This window comes from Gopherus evgoodei, chromosome 2, assembly GCF_007399415.2.
Source record: "Gopherus evgoodei ecotype Sinaloan lineage chromosome 2, rGopEvg1_v1.p, whole genome shotgun sequence".
NCBI lineage: Eukaryota > Metazoa > Chordata > Testudines > Testudinidae > Gopherus > Gopherus evgoodei.
Window position 1 is genome coordinate 10529094 of NC_044323.1, and position 24888 is coordinate 10553981.

General features: G+C 39.7%; 1 protein-coding gene across 1 annotated transcript in view; it reads left to right on the forward strand.

Moving 5' to 3' along the window:
- Window positions 1-24635, forward strand: part of CTDSPL (CTD small phosphatase like) — a 129740-nt gene extending 105105 nt beyond the window's left edge. Inside the window, exons 5-8 of the mRNA XM_030549979.1 lie at window positions 2029-2085; window positions 16005-16097; window positions 17865-18050; window positions 20093-24635. Coding sequence (XP_030405839.1) covers window positions 2029-2085; window positions 16005-16097; window positions 17865-18050; window positions 20093-20218 — 462 coding nt within the window. The 3' untranslated portion in view covers window positions 20219-24635. The remainder of the gene's footprint in view (window positions 1-2028; window positions 2086-16004; window positions 16098-17864; window positions 18051-20092) is intronic.
- The last annotated feature ends 253 nt before the right edge of the window (window positions 24636-24888 follow it).

A 24888-nucleotide genomic window follows, 5' to 3' on the forward strand; every position in this document is an offset into this window, starting at 1 on the left:
ATTTTGAAGCACATTTTGAAGAGCTTTAAAAATTTCTGTCCTGGAGTGTGTGTATTGTTCATGTAGGATATAGCATTAGAACAGGAGCAGTGTCCGTTTCAAATTGGCTCAGAAATAAGATCATCCTTCATGTTCTGCAAATCTGAGGCATTATAAAACATCTTGCTTTATAGGAAGATCTTTAAGCACCACTAGTATGTTTCCTTACCAGGAGCAAGTGCCAGTAACTTTGTAGTACTTCTAATTTTGGTTATACTATATTTTTCATTACAAACATAAATCTTTTATTTTAATCCTAGTAAATATTCAGTTGTCAGACACTTATGTTGTAAACCATAGTTCATTAGTGGTCTGAATCTGGAAACAATTTTTCTTGGTTGACTTTAAAAAGACCTTATATGGATATATGGTTATGCATGCACTCATGATACAAAGTCAGGCTGAAATTGTAGGATTGTATAGATTTATAAACTGTTACAGACTTCAGTGCCAAATCCTTGACTTTTGTAGTCACTCCTGAAGTTATACTTGGGAATTTTCTTGGTGTTCTATCAAGGTAGAAGCTCATTTGGGCTCTTGAAGGAAAAAATACTCATTTTTTGTACAGCTATTAAATTATTTACAGAGGGAGGCCAAAGTAGCAAGTGGGAGGGGCGGGTGGGATGAAGAATATTCAAGAATGGATGCATGGCATCCACAAAAGTAGCAGGGAATCAGTATCAATCCACAATGTGAAAAATCAGTATTAACTGAATGCTCCCTAAATTGTGAGTTCTGTGGGTCCTTAGTGAAAATAAAATGTATATTTCTTCAGGTTATTCTAGCCAATTAATTTAAAATCATTTGAAAGAGTGTATCATCTCTTCAACAATTGACATCACCAAAATCCTTTGTCCAGAGCAGAGGTTTTTCAGAGGTTACTGAAAAGGTTTCGTGCTCTCTTGCATTCATTTTCAGAGTTGACAATGGGAGTCTGTAAGGGAAAAAACAAATGCTAAAGTAAGTGACTGTGGTTATTCTGTACCTGGCACTCTTTCCAGTGCATCTCAGTGGTACTGGGGAGCTTTGTGCTGCCTTTCATCTGAGATGAGGCCCTTGCCTGCTTCTAGTCACTAAAGAACTCATGATAATTTTCACAAGGGCTGAGTTAACAACTTCTGTATGTCCAAGCCAACTACCTGTTTGAATAATTGAATTCTAATTACTTAAATTCCTCCTGCAGTTTCCTTTAGTTGTGGTATTCTTCACTAAAATGCTCTGTGATCGTGTGCTCTGTTTCACAAGTATTCTACCCCTGGAGTTGGCTACTTTTAAGTGGGGAGGTTGTGTGTGACAGCATAAAAATATGTTGAGGTCCTTCAATATGAAAGACTTTACATAAAAGGCATTAATATACTTTAAAATACATAACAGTAATTTTGCAATGAAATAGCTGCAGATGCTTTTGCTTAGCAGCAACTAGAGATAAGGGGGGGGGAGGTGCACTCCATTTTGAAGACAGCTTCCTGAGGGAATATTTCTCATTTTCCCTGTTTACTTCCTCAGCATATTTGAGCAGAGTGAACACCTGAAGGAGGAGGGAAGGGAAGAGTGTTTTAGAATGAGAGGGAAAGCATCATCAGAAATGGTAGTTCAGTAGTGTAATGACAAATCCCCATCATGAGACAATAGAAACAAATATTAAAATCGAACTATTGAATCCGGGACATACGTTGCATTCTCTCACCATCCTTATATAAAACAATCCTAGGCCCTATGCAAAATCTTAGTTTAGGTATGTAGAAAAATTGCTGTGAAGTGTATTATTAAATTATGCTCTATGAAATTTTTACTTTTCAATATCAAAATAAGCAATTTTTCCAGCTTTTTATATTCACTGTGGGGGAGAGATCTCCAAAGGCTCGTATTTGGAGTTTTGGTGGAAATTAGGAACCTAACTGCTGTTGGTGCCTTTGAAAAGCTCCCCCGTAATGGTATTTACATTTGTTTTTTGAAAATATTATCTTACTTTGTTGTCATTCTTTCTAGCCAATTAGTAATGCTGACTTCATTGTTCCTGTTGAAATTGATGGAACCATACATCAGGTAAGCATTGCTGTTAAATTGGGCTCTAATTTGTTCATAGATTCCTAGAGATTAAGGCCAGAAGGGACTTGTATGTCACAGGCCAATATCTTGTGCACTCTGACCCCTTGATTTTTTGAGAGTCACTCTTTTCCAGGATATAGTTCCCTGTTCTGTAGGAATGGCCTTATTCTCTGTTCCTAGATATATAACTTTGTATTTAGCTGAATTAATGCACAATCCTGATCGCTCTGTATGGCTATGTCCCCTCATCTTATTTAATACTCTGCCAGTCTGGGTCATCTGCAGATTCTATCAGCAATGATGTTATATTTACTTTGTACTGCATACAGTTGCTCAGTGTTTTGACAAACAGGAACTTACACATCAAAAATTAGTTAAATAAATAACTCTTCTGCTTATTTTAAAAGCTAAAAATAATCTGACTTTAAGCACATTATTCAGTAACCAATAATATCCTTAAACTGAAATTTAGCAAGTATTTTGGAATGACTAATTCCAGAGGGAAGTGATACAGCCAATTTTGGCTAAAATAAAAGCTGAATTATTGTGTACAAAGGATATGTTCTCACTTCTACATAGAATAAACCAGCTGTCTGGTTTGTCAGTTGCTCACAACACACCTGAAGCTTGTAAGAAGCAGGATTGCAACTCACATTCTTGTTTTATGTGGCATTGCTTTGAGTAAATGTGTTGTTCTGTAATTGCACTAATACAGTTCAGTTATCATAACTCCAGAAAAAAGTCACTTTGAGCTTTTTGGGTGACACGCTGCATTATATTGTAGCCCTGGTGTTTTGGACCTTGGTTTCTGCTTGTTGGAATATTTCCTCAATTTTAGTTTTTATTCATCATTTATTACTGTCAGTTCTTAATTTTAAAGGATTGTCAGAGATATAGGAATATTTTAATACAAAAAAATAGATGCTTTTCAGTTATTTGACATAGTTTTACCGTTGCCAAAATGGAGGTTTTCATCTTCTCAGGCTGGTTAATGACCCAATGATAGTTGTGTCTAACTGCCAGTGTCCCTCTAACTGCTTCAAAACTTTTTCTAGAATCTTCTCCTCAGGACTTTGATATCAATTTCTGACTCCTCTTGTGGATTCTAAGCTTCTCCAAGCATGAAGTGATCTAACGTCTTATTTACAAACATTGTCTGTCCAGGTAACACCTATTTCTAAGACATTTATCATTCCCTAAAAGCACAGACCAACAGAATCAGTTTATAAATTATAAAAGCACTAAACTATGCAAAAGAGAATTAAAGCTGTATGCCAAGCATTCATGCTTTTATATTCCTTCCTCTCACCCTTCACCTTTGGTCTGTATTTAGATTTTAAGCTCTTCAAGTCAGGGTTCCTTATAGTCTTCTATGTCTTTCAAGTGCCTAGTCCGTTTAGGATAATATGGACAAAATTTTCAAAAGTGTCTAGTGATTTTGGGTACCTCGGTTTTTGGGACTTCTACTTCAGACACCTTAAATGAGATTGATTTTCAAAACATGGTGAACATGTACTTTCTGAAAATCAGGCCCCTCTAAAAGTATCTCAGATTGGGCATCCAAAAACAGAGGCACTCAAAATCACTTTTGAATATCTTGGCCCACATAAATAATAGTCATAAATTTCTCCCTCCAGACAATCTCAAACATTGCAGTTTTTATTAAAACTAGCCTGCACTAGGTACTATAAACTTGGATCCTAATATTCTGATGAATTGAGCCTGCTAGTTGGTTAAAATATCTTTTGTTGGTTAGGGTGGGTTATATGCTAGATTGTAAAAATAAGAAATTACATTTCTTAGCTGTGTATAATTTAGAGGGGTTATCTCTTTCACCAGCAGAATTTGGTCCAATAAAAGATAATACCTCACCCACCTTGGTCCCAGGATAGTAGAGATAACATGGTTACAACACCACTGCAAGCAGTCTTGAGTAATCAGTTTAGTTATTGCCTGCACAAATATTGTTGTGTCACTACTTATCTGAAGACTGTTCAGTATCCTGTAAAATAAGGTGGTAATCTTAGTCTGATTCCTGAAATGAAAATGTATACATTGCAAAAATTATCCACACAATCGTCACCACTTGATACACTTGTTAAACATCTTAGAGGCCAAAGATTAAATGGTTAAAGGACTGAAATATCCTTTAGAATGGTGGTCCCTCTGCCAGCAGTGATTGTATGCCTGTTCTGTGGTGGAGAACTTCATTTCTTAGGATTATTAATCTTTCATCAGCACTACATTCACTTACAAGGGACAGGAGTATGTATATTTATTATTTTCTGATTTTTTTTTTTTGGCATTGTGATCATGTCCAGAGGCCCACATAAGGATTAGAATTTCATTGTGCCATGAGCTGTACAAATACACAGGTAGACGCAATGGCTGCCCCAAGAGTATACAGGCTAATTTTGAAGCAAGATGTCAGGAGTGAATGTGACAAACAATAGGAGGAAACATAGTAGGTTAACAATAAGATCAGAGTCTCATACATTGCACAATTTGATGGCGCTATATATGTATGTATCCATTATATCAATTAATATTACATACCAAAACACAAACTACATTAAAAGAATGTTAAGTTTGAAAATCAAACACTCAGAAATGAAGAAATACAAGAATTAAGGATGCCTGTTCAATCCCCATCTTCATTCACTACAGACCTTCCAACTTCTCCAATAGCTTACTGCAGTTAAGCACTAAGATCTGGTGAATGCATGTGCAGTTCTGAAAAACTGCGTCCAGAGAGTGGAGGTTTTTCTCATGTGTATGATAAATAATGTGAAGGGTAATTGTCCCTTCCAGAGACTTCCTTGTTATATTGGGCAAGTAATTTTAAACACTGTGAATTTCCATTTCTTCATTTGTAAGATGGTGATAATACTTCTATTCTTAACAGATTGTTAAAAAATGAATTGTAAAGCATTTAAGATCTGGGGGCAGGGGCAGCCACTTACTTGCCTCAATGGGGAGGGTGAACTTGATTGGGGCTAGCAGTGGAAGGGGACACCCTAGCATTCTATCTAGTAATATTTTGGGAGGGGGAGTCAGATTAATAGATGTCAAGGCTGGATGAGAGAGACTTTTATGATCTAGTGTGATTTCTTGCATAGCACAGGCCATAGAATTTCACCAGGTGGTTTCTTAGTTATTTGTCCGAATCTGCCATCCTTGTATTATGCATAAACTCCTTAAAACAGAAAATCATTGAACAATTGAGAAGTATTTTATACTTATTTTAAATATGACAGAAGCTCTGAAATGTTAAAGTTACACAAATAATAGTTAAATCTGCTGTCAGAAAGCAGTAGAGCTTTGTAAAGCAGCAGGTTGTCTGAAAAAATATTACCGTGCCTGAGCTTACCCTAAAGGGCTCTGTTTTAGATAGCATCTGCACTGCAAAGAAAAACCCACAGCACCAAGTCTGAAAGCCTGGGCTCAGGCTATGGCGCTAAAAATAGCAGTGTAGATGGTCCTGCTTGGGCTGGAGCCTGGAAAGGGGAGAGGGTCTTGAGAGTCTGAGCTCCGGCCTAAATGGGAACATATACACTGCTGCTTTTAGCCCCGCAGCCTGAGCCCACAAGTCCGAGTGAGTTGCCCTGGGCTCTAAGATGCTGTGCTCCTGGTTTTCCTTTGCAATGTAAACAAGCAAAGGGTATGTGTACACTGCAATTGAACACCCACAGCTGGACTTCATTAGTTGACTCGGGTTCATGGGGCTCTGGCTGCAGGGCTATAAAACTACAGTGTAGAGGTTCAGGCTCAGTCAGGAGCCTGATCTAGGGGACCCAATGATGGAAGAGGGTATGTCTACATTGCAATTAAAAACCTGAGGCTGACCCCTGCAAGCTTACTCAGGTTTGCGAAGTTTGCGGGGTTTGGGCTAAGTGACTGTTTCACTGCAGGGTAGACTTCTGGGCTCAGGCTGGAGACCAGGCTCTAGGACTCTTTGAGGTGGGAGGTCCCCAGAGCTCAGGCTGCAGTGCAAGCGTGGAAGTCTACTCTGCAATGAAACGGCCCCTTAGCCCAAGCCCAGCAAGCCCGAGTCAGCTGGCAGGGGCCAGCTGTGAATTATTAATTGTAGTTTAAACATACGCTGAGGGTCCCAGAGCTAGGGCCCAAGTCTAAGCATCTGCACTGCAATTTTGTAGCCCAAGTTAGCTGTCACGGGCCAGCCACAGGTGTTTAATTGCAGTGTAGATATACCCAAAGTTGCATTTTTGTGCTGCTCTGTAATTTTCTGAAGTGACCTATCTGAGGCACATTGCATGTCTTTCAAATACAACAACTTATCTCTTTCTGATTTACTTTAAATATCAATATATAATGTATTAATGTGCATTTGGCTATGAAATACCTTGAATTCTCTTGGAAAGTATAGCAATATAACACATCTAGCAAGCTTTTGTTTTCTTTATATTGTAATCTCCAAGTGACACACTAAGAGCTTAATTATCCTGTTGGTGGCACAGACCATAGCACGTTTATGGGAACAAATGGAGTACCACTCCAATCCAAGCAGATGCTGTATTGGCTAGATAATAGCATGGTCCTTTTCTCTAGTGTCTAGTCACCAAAATTTCTGGCCCTCTAAGTGAGAGAGCAAATCAAAGTAATCTTGTGCCCTACCAAATTATTCATCAGAAATCAAGGTCAACAAAACATTTGTTCAAATTCATTAAGTAGGTGACCAGATGTCCGAATAAAATCAGGACCGTCCCGATATTTTGGTGGTTGTCCCGCATCGTGACCAATCTTTGGTCAGGACGCAACTTGTTCTGACATTTCGCTCCGCCGGCAGCCCTCGGCTTCCCCCCCCCCACCCCCTCCAGCAGCAAACACTTCCCCTGTCCCCAGATATTTGTCCCAATATTTTCTTTATCTCATCTGGTCACCCTTTCAGTAAGTTCGTTTTGAGGAGGTTTATCAAGGCTTGAGATGGGCCCACACAGTACAATAAATCGTTGTTTCTCAACCTTTTCCATACTGCAGCTTTGACATTTTCCATACCAGGACCATCTCTCCCTGTAACTCACTTCTGGTTTAATAGCTTGGGAAGGACCAGGTGGTTGTGACACCAAGGTTGAGAAGCTATGCATTAGAAAGTTCAAATTCTAGCACCCAAGAGCATCAATAGGCTCTACTCATTTGGCTAGTAAACGGTAGATAACATTTTAAATGAAGTGACTCAGAAGTTTGGACTTGCTCTTTTTGGAATTTTCTGTGTGCTTGACAATACTGTATGGTAGCTTTTGATAACTTACTTTATACACTCTCTATAGAAGAAACTGTTGACACTGACACAGCCCCATTCCCCCCATATGATGAGTATAAGGATCCTTAGTATAGGTAGTTCCTTGTCCATTATCCAGGTTGCCATACCTAACTTGATTCATGTCTTACACTTGAATGTTTAGGATCAGAAAAGGCAGCAAGCAGCAGTTGGATTTGGCCTGGTTTTGGACTGAGTTCTTGTTCCTTACTAGGACTTTGATCTAAAGTTATCATACTTTGTAGTGAACAAGGCTATTGGTTGTTCCTTGTTTTAACAGTATATTAATAAAGAAAAAAATAATTTTTAGCCAGTGAAAATAAGAAGTGTTTTGGAAGTTTATTTAGAATACTGTATGTGATTATTTTTTTTCAGTGGAGAACAAGTTTAAATACAGACTTTCTCTTCGTAAAGGACTGAGTTCCTCAATTATTCTCCTGGAAAAGGCTGTGACCTGGTTCAAGTAATCCAGGATAGGCTGTGTACAATCTAATTGGCCTATTCTTGATTACTTGCACTGGGAGGCAACCATGGCAAAGTGGACCAGATATGTGAAGACTCAAGAATCCACATTATTTCTCCCCTTTCTGTTAATAGGAAATGCATACCCAGTGAAATGAAGATTACCGGTGCTTGAATTGTCTTGGTCAGAGTGTTCTGCTATTGCATGAAGATTCCAAAATTCTGAAACTAATGTTTTTAAAACTTATATATGGTCCTATTTCTGCATTACAATAAAGCTTGCTCTTCTGTTTACAAATATTTTATTCTTCACAACTGATACTTTCATAGGACAGAGAAAACTTATCTGTAAATATACTCTAAAACAGTTGCACTTAATTTGGGTTATGCCACCTGTAACAGTTCTAAACTAAAACTGACAAATATATGCAGTATTGTAAGACCTTGCCTAAAGCCTGGAAATACCTTTTAAATGTTAATGTCCAAGCAAAGGTTAATAAAAAGTGATGATATTCCTTTAAACAGTTACCAGAATAAAGTGGTAATTAGCAAAACATATGCAGCTCAAGAAGTACAGATATGAAAGAAATGGTTTTTTTTGCCTGCCCTGAAGACAGTATGTAAGTCTGAGAGAAAAGCCAGGAGTCAGTCAGTCTAGAGACTTGAACTGAAGACATCCTATAACAGAAAAAAGCCAAGCCACAAATAAGCATGTAGCATTGCGATTCAAGTCCAGTAACTAATGAAGCAAAGAAAATAACACACTAAATGAGAACGTCAGGAGGCAGAGGAGGAAAGAACTGCACTGTCAAATGGAGAAAAGGTTCCTGTGAAGTAGACCAAGGGATTTTGTAGTTGAGGATTACCAACACACTTGCAGTTGCTACCAACACCTGATAGGGTTGCCAACTTTCTAATGGCACAAAATTGAATACCCTAGCCCTGTCCCTTCCATGAGGCCCCACCCCCATATTCCCCCCTCCCTTGGTGGCTTGCTCTCCCCTACCCTCTCTCACTTTCACTGGGCTGGGGCAGGCACTTCGGATGAAGGAGGGGTTGAGGGCTCAGGCTGGAGTTGCAGGCTGGGAGGGGGGCTGGGGATGAGGGGTTTGGGATGCAGGAGGGGGCTGTGGGTTGAGGCAAGGGGTTGGGGTGCAGGGAGGGGTGTGGGAGGGGATCTGGGCTGCGAGTGCAAGCTCTGGGTTGGAGCCAGGGATGAGAGCTTTAGCGTGCAGGAGGGGACTCTGGGTTTGGGGGAGATCAGGGCAGGGGGTTGGGGCTTATCTTGGTGCTCCTGGTCAGCGGTGCAGCAGGGGGGCTAAGGCAGACTGCTTGCCTGTCTTGACACCGCTTTGTGCATGCCTCGGAAGTGGCCAGCGAATCTGACACTAGTCAGCAAGGAGGGCAGGAGGTTTGCTCTTGCCCATCGCAGGCACCCCTCCCCCCAGCTCCCATTGGCCGGGAACCAGTGCTTGGGGCAGGAGCAGCACGCAGAGCCCCTTGGCCCTCTGCTTCTCCCCCCACCTAGGAGCAGAACCTGCTGGCCACTTCCGGAGCACAGCACGGTGCCAGGGCAGATAGGGACTAGCCTGCCTTAGCACCGCAGCACCACTGACCAGACCTTTAACGGCCCAGTCGGCAGTGCTGACCAGAGCTGCCTGAGTCCCCTTTCAACCGGATGTTCTGATTGAAACTGGACAGCTGGTCACCCTAACACCTGGTGGCAACTTTTCAGAAAGCATCTTCTATAGGGGAATGCCTCCTCTCCCCCAACCCCCTCCCCGCGAAGCACTCAGAAACCTTGGTTAGAAAAACATTGAGCCACTGTTGGAGGAAGTGTGTGTGTGTGCAGGCAGGAAACGGGTAAGCCTTATCCAGAAATTAGAAGTGGTTCTGTAGCATGTACTAAGAACCTCACACACATAACCAGGCATCTGAATTAGTGATGAGGAGAAAATCCAGTGGCAGGTGCCCAGGTGGCATAAAAAAGAGAAGAAACTGAACTAGGGAGGCATGAGAAGGCCTGGAGTGCCATGTCATAATGTGATGCTGCTTCACTTAGAGTGACAGTGCCTTGTTCCAGTTCAGGTCAACTACCTGCTTGCTGCCACAGAAGCCCTGCAAAGGAAACATAAAAGAACTGATTTCAAACTGTATTTCTGTTTCAACCAACCTTTATCAGTGAGTTTGTGTACAAGAAATTCATTTTTACTGTAGGTTAGATTCATAGATTCATAGACTTAAGGTCAGAAGGGACCATTATGGTCATCCAGTCTGACCTTCTGCACAACGCAGGTCACAGAATCTCACTCACCCACTCCTGTAACAAACCCCTAACCTGAGTTACTGAAGTCCTCAAATTGTGGTTTAAAGACCTCAAGGTGCAGAGAATCCTCCAGCAAGTGACCCGTGCCCCATGCTGCAGAGGAAGGCAAAAAACCTCCAGGGCCTCTGCCAATCTTTCCTGGAGGGAAATTCCTTCTCGACCCCAAACATGATGATCAGTTAAACCTTGAGCATGTGGGCAAAACTCACCAGCCAGCACCCAGGGAAGAATTCTCTGTAGTAACTCAGATCCCACCCCATCTAACATCCCATCACAGACCATTGGGCCTATTTACCTGCTAATAATCAAAGATGAATTAATTGCCAAAATTAGGCTATCCCATCATACCATCCCCTCCATAAACTTATCAAGCTTAGTCTTAAAGCCAGAAGACTTTTGCTCCCACTACTCCCCTTGGAAGGCTGTTCTAGAACTTCACTCCTCTAATGGTTAGAAACCGTCTAATTTCAAGTCTAAACTTCCTAGTGTCTAGTTTATATCCATTTGTTCTTGTGTCCACATTGGTACTAAGCTTAAATAATTCCTCTCCCTCCCTGATATTTATCCCTCTGATATATTTATAAAGAGCAGTCATATCCCCCCTCAACCTTCTTTTGAGTAGGCTAAACAGGCCACGCTGTTTGAGTCTCCTTTCATAAGACAGGTTTTCCATTCCTCAGATCATCCTAGTAGCCCTTCTCTGTACCTGTTCCAGTTTGAATTCATCCTTCTTAAACATGGGAGACCAGAACTGCACACAGTATTCCAGATGAGGTCTCACCAGTGCCTTGTATAACGGTACTAACACCTTCTTGTCTTTGCTGGAAATACCTCGCCTGATGCATCCTAAAACCACATTAGCTTTTTTAATGGCCATATCACATTGGCGGCTTATAGTCATCCTGTGATCAACCAATACTCCGAGGTCCTTCTCCTCCTCTGTTACTTCCAACTGATGTGTCCCCAATTTATAACTAAAATTCTTGTTATTAATCCCTAAATTCACGACCTTGCACTTTTCATTATTAAATTTCATCCTATTACTATTACTCCAGTTTACAAGGTCATCCAGATCTTCCTGTATGATATCCCGGTCCTTCTCTGTGTTAGCAATACCTCCCAGCTTTATGTCATCCACAAGCTTTATTAGCACATTCCCACTTTTTGTGCCAAGGTCAGTAATAAAAAGATTAAATAAGATTGGTCCCCAAACCAATCCCTGAGGAACTCCACTAGTAAGCTCCTTCCAGCCTGAGAGTTCACCTTTCAGTATGACCCGTAGTAGTCTCCCCTTTAACCAGTTTCTTATCCACCTTTCAATTTTCATATCGATCCCCATCTTTTCCAGTTTCACTAATTCCCCATGTGGAACCATAACAAATGCCTTACTGAAATCGAGGTAAATTAGATCCACTGCGTTTCCTTTTGTCTAAAAAAATCTGTCTCAAAGAAGGAGATCAGGTTGGTTTGGCATGATCTACCTTTTGTAAAACCATGTTGTATTTTGTCCCAATTACCATTGACCTCAATGTCCTTAACTACTTTCTCCTTCAAAATTTTTTCCAAGACCTTGCATACTACAGACGTTAAACTAACAGGCCTATAGTTACTCCGATCACTTTTTTTCCCTTTCTTAAAAATAGGAACTGTTAGCAATTCTCCAGTCGTATGGTATAACCCCTAAGTTTACTGATTCATTAAAAATTCTTGCTAATGGGCTTGCAATTTCATGTGCCAGTTCTTTTAATATTCTTGGATGAAGATTATCTCGGCCCTCCCGATTTCATCCCATTAAGCTGTTCAAGTTTAGCTTCTACCTTGGATGTGGTAATATCTACCTCCATATCCTCATTCCCATTTGTCATCCTTCCATTATCCCTAAGCTCCTCATTAGCCTTGTTAAAGACTGAGGCAAGGTATTTGTTTCGATATTGGGCCATGCCTAGATTATCCTTAACCTCCACTCCATCCTCAGTGTTTCGTGGTCCCACTTCTTTCTTTGTTTTCTTCTTATTTATATGGCTATGGAACCTTTTACTATTGGTTTTATTTCCCTTTGCAATGTCCAACTCCACATGGGTTTTGGCCTTTCTCACTTTATCCCTAGACATTCTGACCTCAATAAGGTAGCTTTCCTTGCTGATCCCTCCTATCTTCCACTCCTTGTAGGCTTTCTGCTTTTTCTATGGCTGCCTTAGTATAAAGGAGAACATTTTATATTGCAGGTACCCACAGTTTAAATGCCTGGGTTGGATTTCATAATCATAGTCCACAGGAGGAAACACTTTTGTAACCTAGTGAGTGGAGATGGGGGATTCTTTGTTGTGTTGTGACTGTTAAAAAGAAAAGGCACTGATAAGGCACAGAACTTCTCATCTGTGGATACAGTAGAACCTCAGAATTACAGACACCTCAGGAATGGAGGGTGTCTGTAACTCTGAAATGTTCTAACTCTAAACAAAGCACCAGCAGCAGCAGAGCTCCCTACTCAGCCATGGCATGAGTTTGCAAGCTTGTCCTCCTCCTGACAGACAGGGAGGGTGTGTGTGTGTGTGTGTGTGTGTGTGTGTGAGAGAGAGAAATGGGGAAGGGTGTGTGTTCCCCTCTAAGCAGAGGGGGTGGGTGGCAGTGAAAGCTGCAGACCCCAGCACTGCTCCTGCTCTGCTGTGGCTGCCATGGGGGTGGGGACAAGCAGCCCAGGTGTGCCTACCTATAAGAGGCAATGCAGGCACAGTGCAGTACTTGACACCCCCCACTTTTTTGGGAGGTGGGGTGTCTTTGCTGCTGTCTGGTTACTTCCATTTTCACATGGTGTCAGGTTGACTGGTCAGTAACTCTGGTGTTTGTATCTTTGAGGTTCTACTGTAGATGGTTTCAGTACACTGAGAAGGGAATTCTCACATATTTGGAGCTGTTGTGTACCTAAGGGAGGCGGATGATATAAAGCTAAAGAATTTAGAGCTTGAATGTTTACAAACAGGTGATGAGTAATGTGCCTTGCTATTTTCTATTTCTTTTGTTTGGCCTTAACTGATTTACTGTCCTGAAGACCAGAAGCAAAGGAATAAACTTAAATTAATAGAGTGCTTCTCCCACTGTTGCCACACTTGGTTGTGTATGGTTTCTTGGGTCAACAGAAGGGAAGCAAATTGTTAAAAGGTGCATTATGAATGACTGAGTTTGTGAAGCTGCACTTCTTACCTCTGTGTTGTAAAAGTTGCATTTGGAAGGTAAACCCTAGTCAAAGTATCTCTGAGTGAGTCCAGCTTTTAAAGAAAAACTAATGGTTATCGTAAAAGGGGAGAGAGACTTATTTGTCACACTCCTATTGAAGTCCAAGAAACTATAGTGCAGTTACCTGGGAAAAGAGAGCAACAGTTTAATAAACCTATTTCTAATATAATCTATTGTACACTTAATTCCTGATGTTAGTTATTTGATTTTAAGTAGGGTCAGGTGCTTGCCACGGTAATATTTAAAAATAGGGCATCAAAATAAAACCAGTTTACAAATTGTCCTCCACTTCCAAGTGTGAATGTACTGAGAGTCTGCGCAGGTGGCAAAAGTAAAGTTTAGTTCTGATTTAATAAGAATAATAATCTAATCCAGCAAACTGGTTTGAGGTCCATGTACACCTCTACCTCGATATAATGCTGTCCCTGGGAGCCAAAAAATCTTACCGTGTTACAGGTGAAACTGTGTTATATTGAATTTGCTTTGATCCACCGGAGTGCGCAGCCCTGCCTGCCCGAAGCACTGCCCTCCCCAAACAGCCTGGCCCCTGCCCCCTCTCATTTCCCACCCCCGACTGCCCCCCTCAGAACTCCTGACCCATCCAACCCCCCTGCTGCTCTTTGTCCCCTGACTGCCCCTTCCCGGGACCCCCCCACCCCTAACATCCCCCCCCCAGGACCCCATCCCATCCAATCCCCCCCACTCCCTGTCCCCTGACTGCCCTGACCCCTCCACACCCCTGCCCCCTTACAGGCCCCCCCACCCGGGACTCCCATGCCTATCCAACTGCACCTGTTCCCGGTCCCCTGACTGTCCCCCAGGATCCCCAGTAACACATTCCTGTGGTGAGCAATTTAATACACTACACCTGCTCTCCATACACTTTTGGAACCACGATGTGGCCTTAGGCCAAAAAGTTTGCCCACCCCTTGTTTAAGTCTTTATGATGCAATGTCCCTTCTCTTTTCTTACTAACTGCTTTTAATTTTTACATTATGAAGTTCAAACTGGTGTTTCCATATCTTTCTCTTTCACTGTGTATATGTATAGGCTCACTGCACTTTTGCCCTTTAATATCACTGTTAATCTAATTAAAATAATATGTTAACCAGTAAAACACAGAAGGCATTAAACCAGTTCAGTTTTGCATGTTTTACCTTATGATAGAGAAACCTATTTAATTTACCAGGCTTTTGTATTTAAGAGAATTTTAGCATTGTAGATTTCTTGTTAAAGTGGGAATTGCTCATTCAGTTCTATCAAGAACCTTTATCAAATGGTAGCAAGCAAGATAAATAACATAATTGTTTAAAGTAAACATTTAACTCTCCCCTCCCCCTCATCCTGCCAATTTGTTATTGTTTTTACCCTATTGTAAACTTCCTGGATAGGGACTGGCTTTATCTAGGTATCTTATATGAACACCAAGCACGTTGTTGGTGCTTAACAAATTTGGTAGCCATATCAATTGCAATACACAACTGGTTCTTGCTGCAGAATGACAGCATGGCTCCTTTGCTGGAGCTACTGCTGCCTGAAAGGAAGAAAACCCAGATGATTTACTGTATTTATGACAAAGCCTCAACTGAAGAGTTTTTACATGCCCAGTACAACTCAAAATATACACTGGAAACTCATTTCTCCATTGAAGAGGCGAAAGCTTGTATTTTATTAATGGGTTTGGAAAATCAATAAAAAGCAGCAATAGAGTGTGTTGTTTGACTTCCAGAAACAAAATTTGAAGAGAAGAATTTTATTTGCAGACGAAAAGGAAGACGTCAATACATTTCAAAACTCCTCCCAACACAAGATAAAACTTTCCCTCAGATGTTGTTTCCTCTCAAGAATTCAGGAAATGTTCAAGAATTGAAGAAACATAGGCATCAGAGTCATGCTACTTACCGGCGCTCAGGCAGAGATTTTTAAAGGTATTCAGGAGCTGCTATGATCAGCAATGCCTAACTGATTTAGGAGCCTGTCTCATTTTCAAAAGGGATTGAGGTACTTAGGAACCTAAATCTAATCAACTGTCAATGGGATTTTGGCTCCCAAGTGCCTGAATCTCTCTTGAAAATGAGATTTAGTCTCCTAAATTAGACAGATGTAACACTGAGCCTAGCAATGTATAAATACCTTTAAAAATAGGGGGTCACAGTTCTTATTGCTTTGGTGCCCCATTACATGTCTGTCTTTCTTTTCAGTTTTAAGGGAGGAGGGATAGCTCAGTGGTTTGAGCATTGGCCTGTTAAACCCAGGGTTGTAAATCCTTGAGGGGGCCATTTAGGGATTTGGGGCAAAAATCTGTCTGGGGATTGGTCCTGCTTTGAGCAAGGGGTTGAACTAGATGATCTCCTGAGATCCCTTCCAACCCTGGTATTCTGTGATTCAATGTATCTTTCCAGCAGGACACAGTATTACCAGTGTGCAGTCAGCATGGAGCTATCAAGTACATATGTTCAAATATTTCATTATTTAATATTATGCTTTGTCTTATATCAGCCTTTTCCTTCACCTGAGCCTCCTGTGTCACATATTAGTTCTGCCTACCAATTTTAGGCTAACTCCAGACCTTTTGGCTTAAGCTTCATTTCACCTAAACACTTACTGTCGTTTCAGGTCTATGTATTGAAACGACCACATGTAGATGAGTTTCTTCAGAGGATGGGAGAGCTCTTTGAGTGTGTACTCTTCACGGCCAGTCTAGCCAAGGTTTGTCATCGTCTCTTCCTTCTCAGTATTTTTAATGCTGGTTAGTGGACATTTTGGTTGGATTTTCTGTGAATGATTGTTTTCCTCACTCGGTATGATCTTAATTTTTTCCCCTTTTCTGCTTCTTTGCCTGACAGTGTGTACTTTGTCTGCTAGTGTGAGGGTAAGTGTTTCCATGGTAACAATATCACATATGGGCTTGTCTCATAATGTAGCCTCCATGCATTGCTCATGATGCCAATATGAAAGGCTTACAAGTTACCATGGTTATAGTGGGAAATTAGAACAAATAGTGTACTACATGAAGCAGTATGTTAAAGCTGGGCATGAAATAAGGTATGCTATATCTAAGCTGAGTAATCAGCCAATAGTTCAGAAAGTACTTTGGTGCAGAAAATGTAGGACACAGATGTCTGGGATGTGGATGTGCAGTTATAATTTCGGTTGAGACTATTACATGCTCTGTGTAAAGCTTGATCTATTTTGCATCTGAAAAGCAATATTTTGTGCCTTTTTAGCTTTGGTGAAGTAGCATCTTATGTAAGTAGTTTTGTAGTGGACAGTGAAGCTTTAGTTCTTCAATATTTCCGGTGGATTTGTATTTGTGGTTTTGATTTTGAAGTGCAATCAGTTGATTGATAATTTTTTAATTAATTTTATTTAAATTCTTTGGTTTAGTAACATAAGTTAAATTCTAATCTTTTTGTGGCTTTCCATAGACTCTAAGTGGGAAAGACCTGTTAAATCATCTAGTTCATCTCCTTGTCAATGCAGGATTGTGTGTTTTTCCAATATTGTGTCCAGTCAAATTCTAAAAGCCCCAAAGCAGAGGATTTGTACTAGTTCTCTTGAAACAGCCTTAATAAAAGGAAAGGTTTATTGACAGCAAGATCTATTTTGCTTGTTGTTAAATTTAGAAAAGTCCCATCAAATGATCAATCATATTTTTCAAAGAAGTTGTGCTAATTGTAATTGTCAAGGATATCCGATCTTACAATTTGGTTTCCTATCTAGGTGACTCTCCCCTCCCACCCTCTTGGGCCATTACTATCAATTCTTGAGTCAAAATTCTTGCCATCGTGTGCTATGGTACTTACATTATCTGTGAGATGTGATATCTGTGTTGGCATTATTCAAAGGAATGTTACAAATTGGATATTTTTATTAGCTATTTTTGCCTGTCTGCTCATGGCTGGAGTACGTTTTGGGGATCTTCAGATCCCTTGCTGACATCACAAGTCAACATGCATTATTGACAAAGGCACATCATAAATTAGGCAAAGTCAGATGCCTCCTCCATTACCCTTGACTTCACAAGTACATGGAATTGAGCTCAGAACGAGTAGCTGCAGAAGTGGCATCGTGTGCTATAGGTTTACCATTACTTTTTCATGCATTTTTACGGTAGTGTTAAGTGAGATCTCTGAACTCATCAGCTTCTAGGAGTTAAAGGACAAATGTAAAGAGCCCATGTTGAGATGTGTTAAGATAATTAGTAAATCATAGCAAGCTTTACAGTGCAAGTTACTTTCTTTCTGAAAGATAACTGTACTGCAGTCTGGTTACCAATTTATTAACAATTTTAGCTTTGCTAGCACATAACATTAATATTAAGGAGAAAAAGGTGAAGCAAAGCAGATTGTAGTTCTATAATTGTCCTTTTTATTTGTCCTTAATGTTTAGTTCTAGGAAACACTGCTGTACCTACAGGCATGAAATTTCAGGTTTTTTTTTAACTTCTGAATCATATTAACTTCTGTCTTTAAGTATGCGGATCCAGTAGCAGACTTGTTGGATCGCTGGGGTGTGTTCAGGGCAAGACTCTTCAGAGAATCCTGTGTTTTCCACAGAGGAAATTATGTGAAGGATCTGAGTCGACTGGGAAGAGAGCTGAGTAAAGTTATTATAGTGGATAACTCTCCTGCGTCTTACATCTTCCATCCTGAAAATGCAGTAAGTAGTCCTAAGAAATAACTTTCTCTCTTTGGTCTTCCATGGTCAGGATTCCACATTCAAACAATATTAAGTACTCAAATTTACTTTTGAAGTGTTAACTAGCGTCAACAGCATCATCCTTCTCTGAAACGTCAAGTAGAAGATCAGGTTCCAGTGCTAGCGATCACACAGTTAGATATAGGCCAAGCTTCTCCACACTACTCTGCCAATTCATCTTTCTCATGCCTAGCTTTCCTTCAATTTTTAGCTTTGGGCATCTTCTGAAGAGACTGCTAATTGTGCAGAAAAACACCAAACAGTGTGATGTCCTTATAACAGCTCCTGGTACAGGCTGTTAGAAGAGAGGATATTCACCCAAAAACCTTAAAACTATTTTTATTTGTTCAATGGTGATTACAATAAGAGGGGCTTATTTGAACTGCTGTGGGTACTCTGACTTGGTTTCATAGAGTGAAGTTATTTTAATAGACAAGCTAATAATTTTTACTGGCACAAGTTGAATACCTGTCTGTGTGTTTTTTATTCATATGTTTTCCTTTACTGTGAATTAAGATTGTATTTGGAGAGAATTGGCAGACCTGATGCTGCTTCCTAACCATCCTTTCCTTATCTGCTAATTAGAACTTCTGTTATGGGTCATTTTGTGATTAAGAATACTAGTCAATCAGCTTATCCAACTTTAGAAATAAAGCAAAGGGAAGAGGGTGGGTTTTGGTGATAGTATAAATGCCAGTAATACAGATATTTCTCACTCAAGGAATTTCTTCATATTTCCCTTTGGAGATTGAGAGTAGAGATCCTTGCTCTTGGGATGTGCAATCCACATGAAGCCTGGAACCCCTTGGAAAGCTTTTGCAGTTGGGAGTTGCTCAAACAGAAACCTCTCCATCAACCACCACTCTCAGTGTACACTTTGCATACACTTCTCTTGCTAGTCACCTAGCAATCTGGGGCTCCCTCTAGTTCCCTTGAAACATTACGTTGCTCATCAGGCATTTTCTTTGTTTGAGGATTATTGTAGTGTTTGTTGTTAGATTTAGTGTAGCTTTTAGCTGATATGGTAAAAAGTGAAGGTTTAAGGAAAGCTTCTTAAAACATCGAATTTCTGAACTCAGGCCCTCAAATCCTGATGCTTGAGTGAGAGATCTTACCTGTTTAGTGTCACATCAGGCTTCAGTTTACCAGCTCTCCATGCAAGGATCAGAAGCCTCAAATCTAATCCATGCTGATGGTTAAAAATCAAAGCCAGCTCCAGACCACTTTTTGATGTTATAAAATCCACTGCTAAGAAGTTATCTGAGTCATTAAATCCTGTGTGGAAAAGCACTATAAGCTAGTGGCAATTGCAGTCTCTGGAGGACCAGACAATGAGACTAGTTCCAAAACAAACTCTAGTGTATTACTTCAGTAACATCCCATAGTGGTAATACACAAAATTCTTCCCTAGAGCTCACTCTACACCTTTATGAAACATTATTCTCTGAACCTTTCCTCAAAATCTGATATACAGTACAGAACAGCTGGGTATTTATTGTTCAAATATTTCCTCCTCAATTACACTTCCATAGGGATTTCTTGATCCATGCATAGGCATCTATATTGACAGTACTCTAAGGAGAAAGAAAAGAGACTCACCTGTAACTGGAGTTTTTCCAACTAGATTATCAGTGTAGAGTCATAGTCTGCACCCTACTTCAGGTATTCTGGATTCTAAGGAGGCAGAAGACATTGAAGGGGAGATGTGCCTCATGTAACCTTGCTTGGAACATTCCACTTCTGGAAAGAGTCTGCAGTTAGCTTTCCAGAGGTTCCAGTCTTGATGTGGGTGTGCAAGTTTATCTTAAGGAACGTGGGTCTGAACTGGCAATGTACTTGAACCTCAGTTACAGGTGAGTAACTTTTTCTTTATCATGGTCATTAGCTGCAGGTAGGGTACCTGCCAGTAGGTGCTGTAAGCTAATATTCTGAGGTAAATGGAAATTGTGCATGTGTTCTTGATATAGCAAAGCCTCTTCTATTCTTCTCTTTCTGTGTTTCAGGTGCCTGTGCAGTCCTGGTTTGATGACATGACGGACACAGAGCTGCTAGATCTTATTCCTTTCTTTGAAGGACTAAGCAGAGAGGAAGAAGTTTACAGTATGCTTCACAAACTTTGCAACAGGTAGCCCTTAAATCTGACTGCTGCTGGTTGATAGCAGTTGCTACAGACTCTTTCTCCATCTCTCACAACTCTTTCAAACTTAGCTTTGAGGAGGCTGCTCCTGTCAGAAGTGCTACTCTTGATCTTCCTGTTACATTGTACATGAAGGACAATCATGAGTGATGCTAGTAAGCCTTCAGAAGCCTGACATCCTAAGGTCACGTGTTCAGACAACTTTTTTAAAAAAGAAAAAAGAAGCTATTTTAAATGGGGCTCTTTTAATGACTTTCGTAAGTGGACACGTTTTACTGGATCAGCTTTTCTTAAAACATGCCAAAAAAAGAAGCTTGTTGTATTTCAGCAGTCAAATTTCTCCCCCTCCCACTATGCAGACAGTTTCATGCTCTGCTTAGAGCAGTTGACCTGACTCTGAATTTTTTTCTTACAGAATGAAGTGCCTTTTTGAATGTTATTTTAAGATAAAAATTCATTTTGTATAAGGTGTATTTCCAGACATCTTTTAGTCTTGTATTGTCTAAACGCTTTAAAAAGGAAAAAGGAATTTTTTATAGAGCACTGTAATATATGGTAACAAAAGAAAAAGTTGAAACAGATATGCTGGGGTCCTGTCTCCATGGTGATGTTAAGTTGTATTAATTACATTTTGTCATGCTCAGAAGGTTTAGGTGTTTGGGGAGGGGTGATTTTGGTTACAGGTTTGTGTTACTGTGGTCTTACTCATTTTGGACACAGTTTGAACATATCTGCAGTTGTTTGGGTATTAGGGTATGATAGAATTGGGAAAATGTGATGGGAAATAGATCTCAAGCACCTTTTATGTTAGATGGATCAAGTTCTATTATCTCTGCTTGCGCACAACTGCCAGGCCTCTCCAATTTTTTAAAACATCCTAATGAGAAACCCATTATATTGGGGGGGAAAGGAGGGAGAATCTATTTATTGATCTAAATTCTTTTCTTACAAAAACCCATCTGGGTAAGCTGGATGTGTGCTGAGCTATTGAGTATTTTTTCTCTTAATTGTTGCTACTGTATACTCACCAAATGGAGTTGACCATCGGCTGTTATACTGTTCTTTGCCACTGTGCCTGCACTACAAAAACATTTGCTCTAAGCTGCAAATTTGGGCAATAAATGAAATGCAGGTGATATACCCCACCCTTATGTAGTAAACTTGTGGTATATGACATACCAGATAACTCAGTTAAAGGTGACCTGCAAAGGACTTTGCAAAATGCCTTTTGCTCCTTTATGCACCATAAAGAAGCAAAATGGAGGTATGAGTCCAATTTATTTTAAAGTGGGGGCTTTTTTTTTCCTGCTTGTGTTTTTCCTTAGAAATGTCAGGAATGTGAACTGATCTCTCCTGGTTTTTGCTGAACACTTGTTGAGAGTCTCAGATGCAGATTGGGAGCCATATCACCCCTGCTGGAGGTGTGTTTAACTCAGAATTCCTTTCTCTCACGTACTCTTCAGGCTTTGGAGTTAAATAGGTGTTAACTTAAAATGTTAAAAACAATATAAAAATCTCACTAAAAATCCATTTGTGATGTCATAATTACACTAGTTCTTCATCCAGGGTAGAAAGACCTGAATTTCTGATGTTAAAAACACATGTAACTTTTCTTTTTAAGCCTTTTGAAACAAAAAGGCACAGCCCCTTTTTTCCTTTCCCTGGTCACCTTTTAACCATTTTTGCACCAGTAGAAATCTAGTCAGACAAATTAGCCGTATTTGGCAGGCATCAAGCAAAGTTAAACTAATAATTTGGTGCTTTAATTAGCCTACTTTCAAATGCCGCAGGGTAGATACAAGTTGCCTTTTTACAGGTATGGCCAATAGGAATTACAAGAAGCTGACCTGGATTGTCATCCTTGGCTAAAACATTTACTAAGCAGCTTAATAAATTGTTTCCTAAAAGGGTGGGCCAGCCTATACAGGCCTGGAATAGATTATCACAGGGGCAGTATAAGACTGAGAGAGGACTTGTCTCTTTGCAGTGCAGCTTTGCACTGTACTCAGTGTTTCTCAGTGAGGGTGTTCTAAGCAGTACCATGACATTTGAGTCTGTACGGCATCACTTTTTTGTTCTCTTACCAGTTGTCATTACCTTAGTACTGTATGTTTCTATGCCAGGACTAAATTCTGACCATTTAAAAAAAAAATCTGGATGGTTTTGAAGGACGTATGGATTCTGGTTAGCCCATTATATTTGCGTTCAATTTAAGATCTTTAGTTTTATTTTTGAATACAGAGTATTGAAACCATAAACTGCCAAAAAGTTGTTATCTGAGCAGTATTTTTAACTGTGTTTGTGACCTCTGTGCCTCAGGTACAGTCTGCAGGGAAGTATTCAGGTTGTAGTTTATTGTGCAGGTGTGATGAGAGTGGCTGAAAAAAATTCAAAGATTTTCACGCAAGTATTAGACCAAACAGTCTTACCAATTAGACAGTGAATAACCCCTTCATGAGACACTACCGTTTAGACAGTTGTGATCTGTTGTAGATAAGAAACCATGTCATTAGCTGTTCACATTTATAAAAGCAGTGATTTCATGAACCCAGTTGCCTTAAATGTCTGTGAATGAATGTTGATATTAAAGTGACTTGTATTGTTTTGAAATCAACATGTAATGGACAACTGAACTTCTGTTCCCACATCTGAAACCATTTTAATGACTGATACTATACAATCACTGTCTTTATGTGGTTTCTGTACAGTTTTAATGCTGTCTGGGCTTTGTAATCCACAAAGGTCAGAAAAAATTGGCGTTTATAATTTCAACTGATAAAGCATACAAAATAACACGCAGCTCTCAAAAATGACAAAATCAGGGGCATAACATAGTAATATTTCTGATCCATGCTAATATTATAAGTGCATTTTATATATGATTTTTGTTTGAGTTCTAATCATGGTAATTTTCACTCTTGAATGTGAGAATATTTTTGGATCATACCTGTTTCCTTCTGACATCAAATGGGGTGGTTTAAGATCAACTTTTGGGTTTCCTAAGTGTTTGGATTTTTTATAGTATGTGAGCAACTATCATATATACCTTTTTTGCACTTTATTTTCCCACACTTAAAAAATCCAGATTTTTATAAGCTCTTTTGGTTTATATATAACTATATATATTTGAAGCACCTAGATTTAAACAAAGCAATATAGTTCTAAACATAATGCCAGAAGAAGTAGTAGAATGTTTGTAAAAATTGCAATATGATTATTTTGGTTTTACTTTAATTAAATGAGATTTTGAAAATCAAAACAAAATCAAATTATTTCCCAAAGCTCTTCCATATTTACAAGTGCAGTAGTGCATGCTGCATGTGGGTCACCACAACTGTTATAAACCCTGTCTTTCAATTATAATTCCAAGATAGTACTGCAATATTGTTAAGAAGTCTTTCCCAGTGGATCATTCAGTTCAGCTAAAAAATTGCTACCTGACCCGAAGTTCCGTTGTCCTTTCTGTTTTGGATTAAAAAAAAGTTTATTTGCCTGCATAGGGATATATATAGAGAGAGATATATTTTAATTTAAAAAGTAAGGTAGAGTGCCATAAATTCTTGAAATTCAACTAAAATGTTATGATTAAATTGCCATCTGTAAACTAGGGCTGTGCGCAGAATATCTGTTAAACACCAGGAAGTTCTGAATGGAAGATTTTAGCAAATGTACAATACTGCTGTATTCATTTAGGTAGCTTTGGAGGAAAAAAAACTGTTTCTTGTTTTTACCTTTTAATTTCTTTTTTAAAAACAGTGAAGTTATACATGGAAGAAACCCGTCGCCTGAAGAGTTTGGTTATCAGTGTGTTCAATCACTTTATCACGGCATTGTTTTTGATTAGAGTGGTCGGGGACAATAAAATCTCTAAATTACACTCGCTTGTACTGGGGTTGCCGCTTTGAAATTTCAATGTAAAAAGTCTGTAGCGACATAATTTACAAACACACACAATCCTATGTGTTACAGAATTTTTTTACTAATAAAACACAGAACCGCACAGCCCTATTGTAAAAGAAAAAAATGTTTGTGCCTCTGATTTCAAAGGTGCTGTGTTGTAGGCCTTTGTGTGGTGAGGAGGGCAGGTGAGACTTGGGCTGGGGAATTGCTTGAAATTCTATAGGCTAACTATGCAAAATGAGCTGTTAGTTTTCTGTTCATATTTTATTGTAACAATCCAGCTGTCTGGCTTTTTGTTAACTCTTCTGGGAACTTAAGAAGAGTAAGCAATGGACATGTTGCTTGTTTGTCTAATAATGGAGCTGTTTACACTTTAATGCAATGAACAATCCAGCAATACTTGAGAAACACTACATATACAGTGTGAGTGTTTTGAGGCGAGAGAAGTGTTGTCAATCAGGTACTGAATGGTTTCTTTACTGTCACAAATAAAAGTTTTTAACAATTTAGATACTTGTGCATGTAATACTTCTCTGAGAAAAATTCTGTCCTCTTATTGCCACTTTCCCCTTCAGTACTGATCATTTTTCTCTTCTGTCAGGGTCTTTATTCCTCTGTGTGTGGTTTCTCTGTAGATTGGTAGAATCATTCACTACCATTCCCCTCCCCCCCCCTTTTTTTTTAAAGCATATATAATAGTTCTTACAGAATACCCTGACACCTGCTTGTGCAGACAAGAGCTGATGAACTCTACTGAATAAA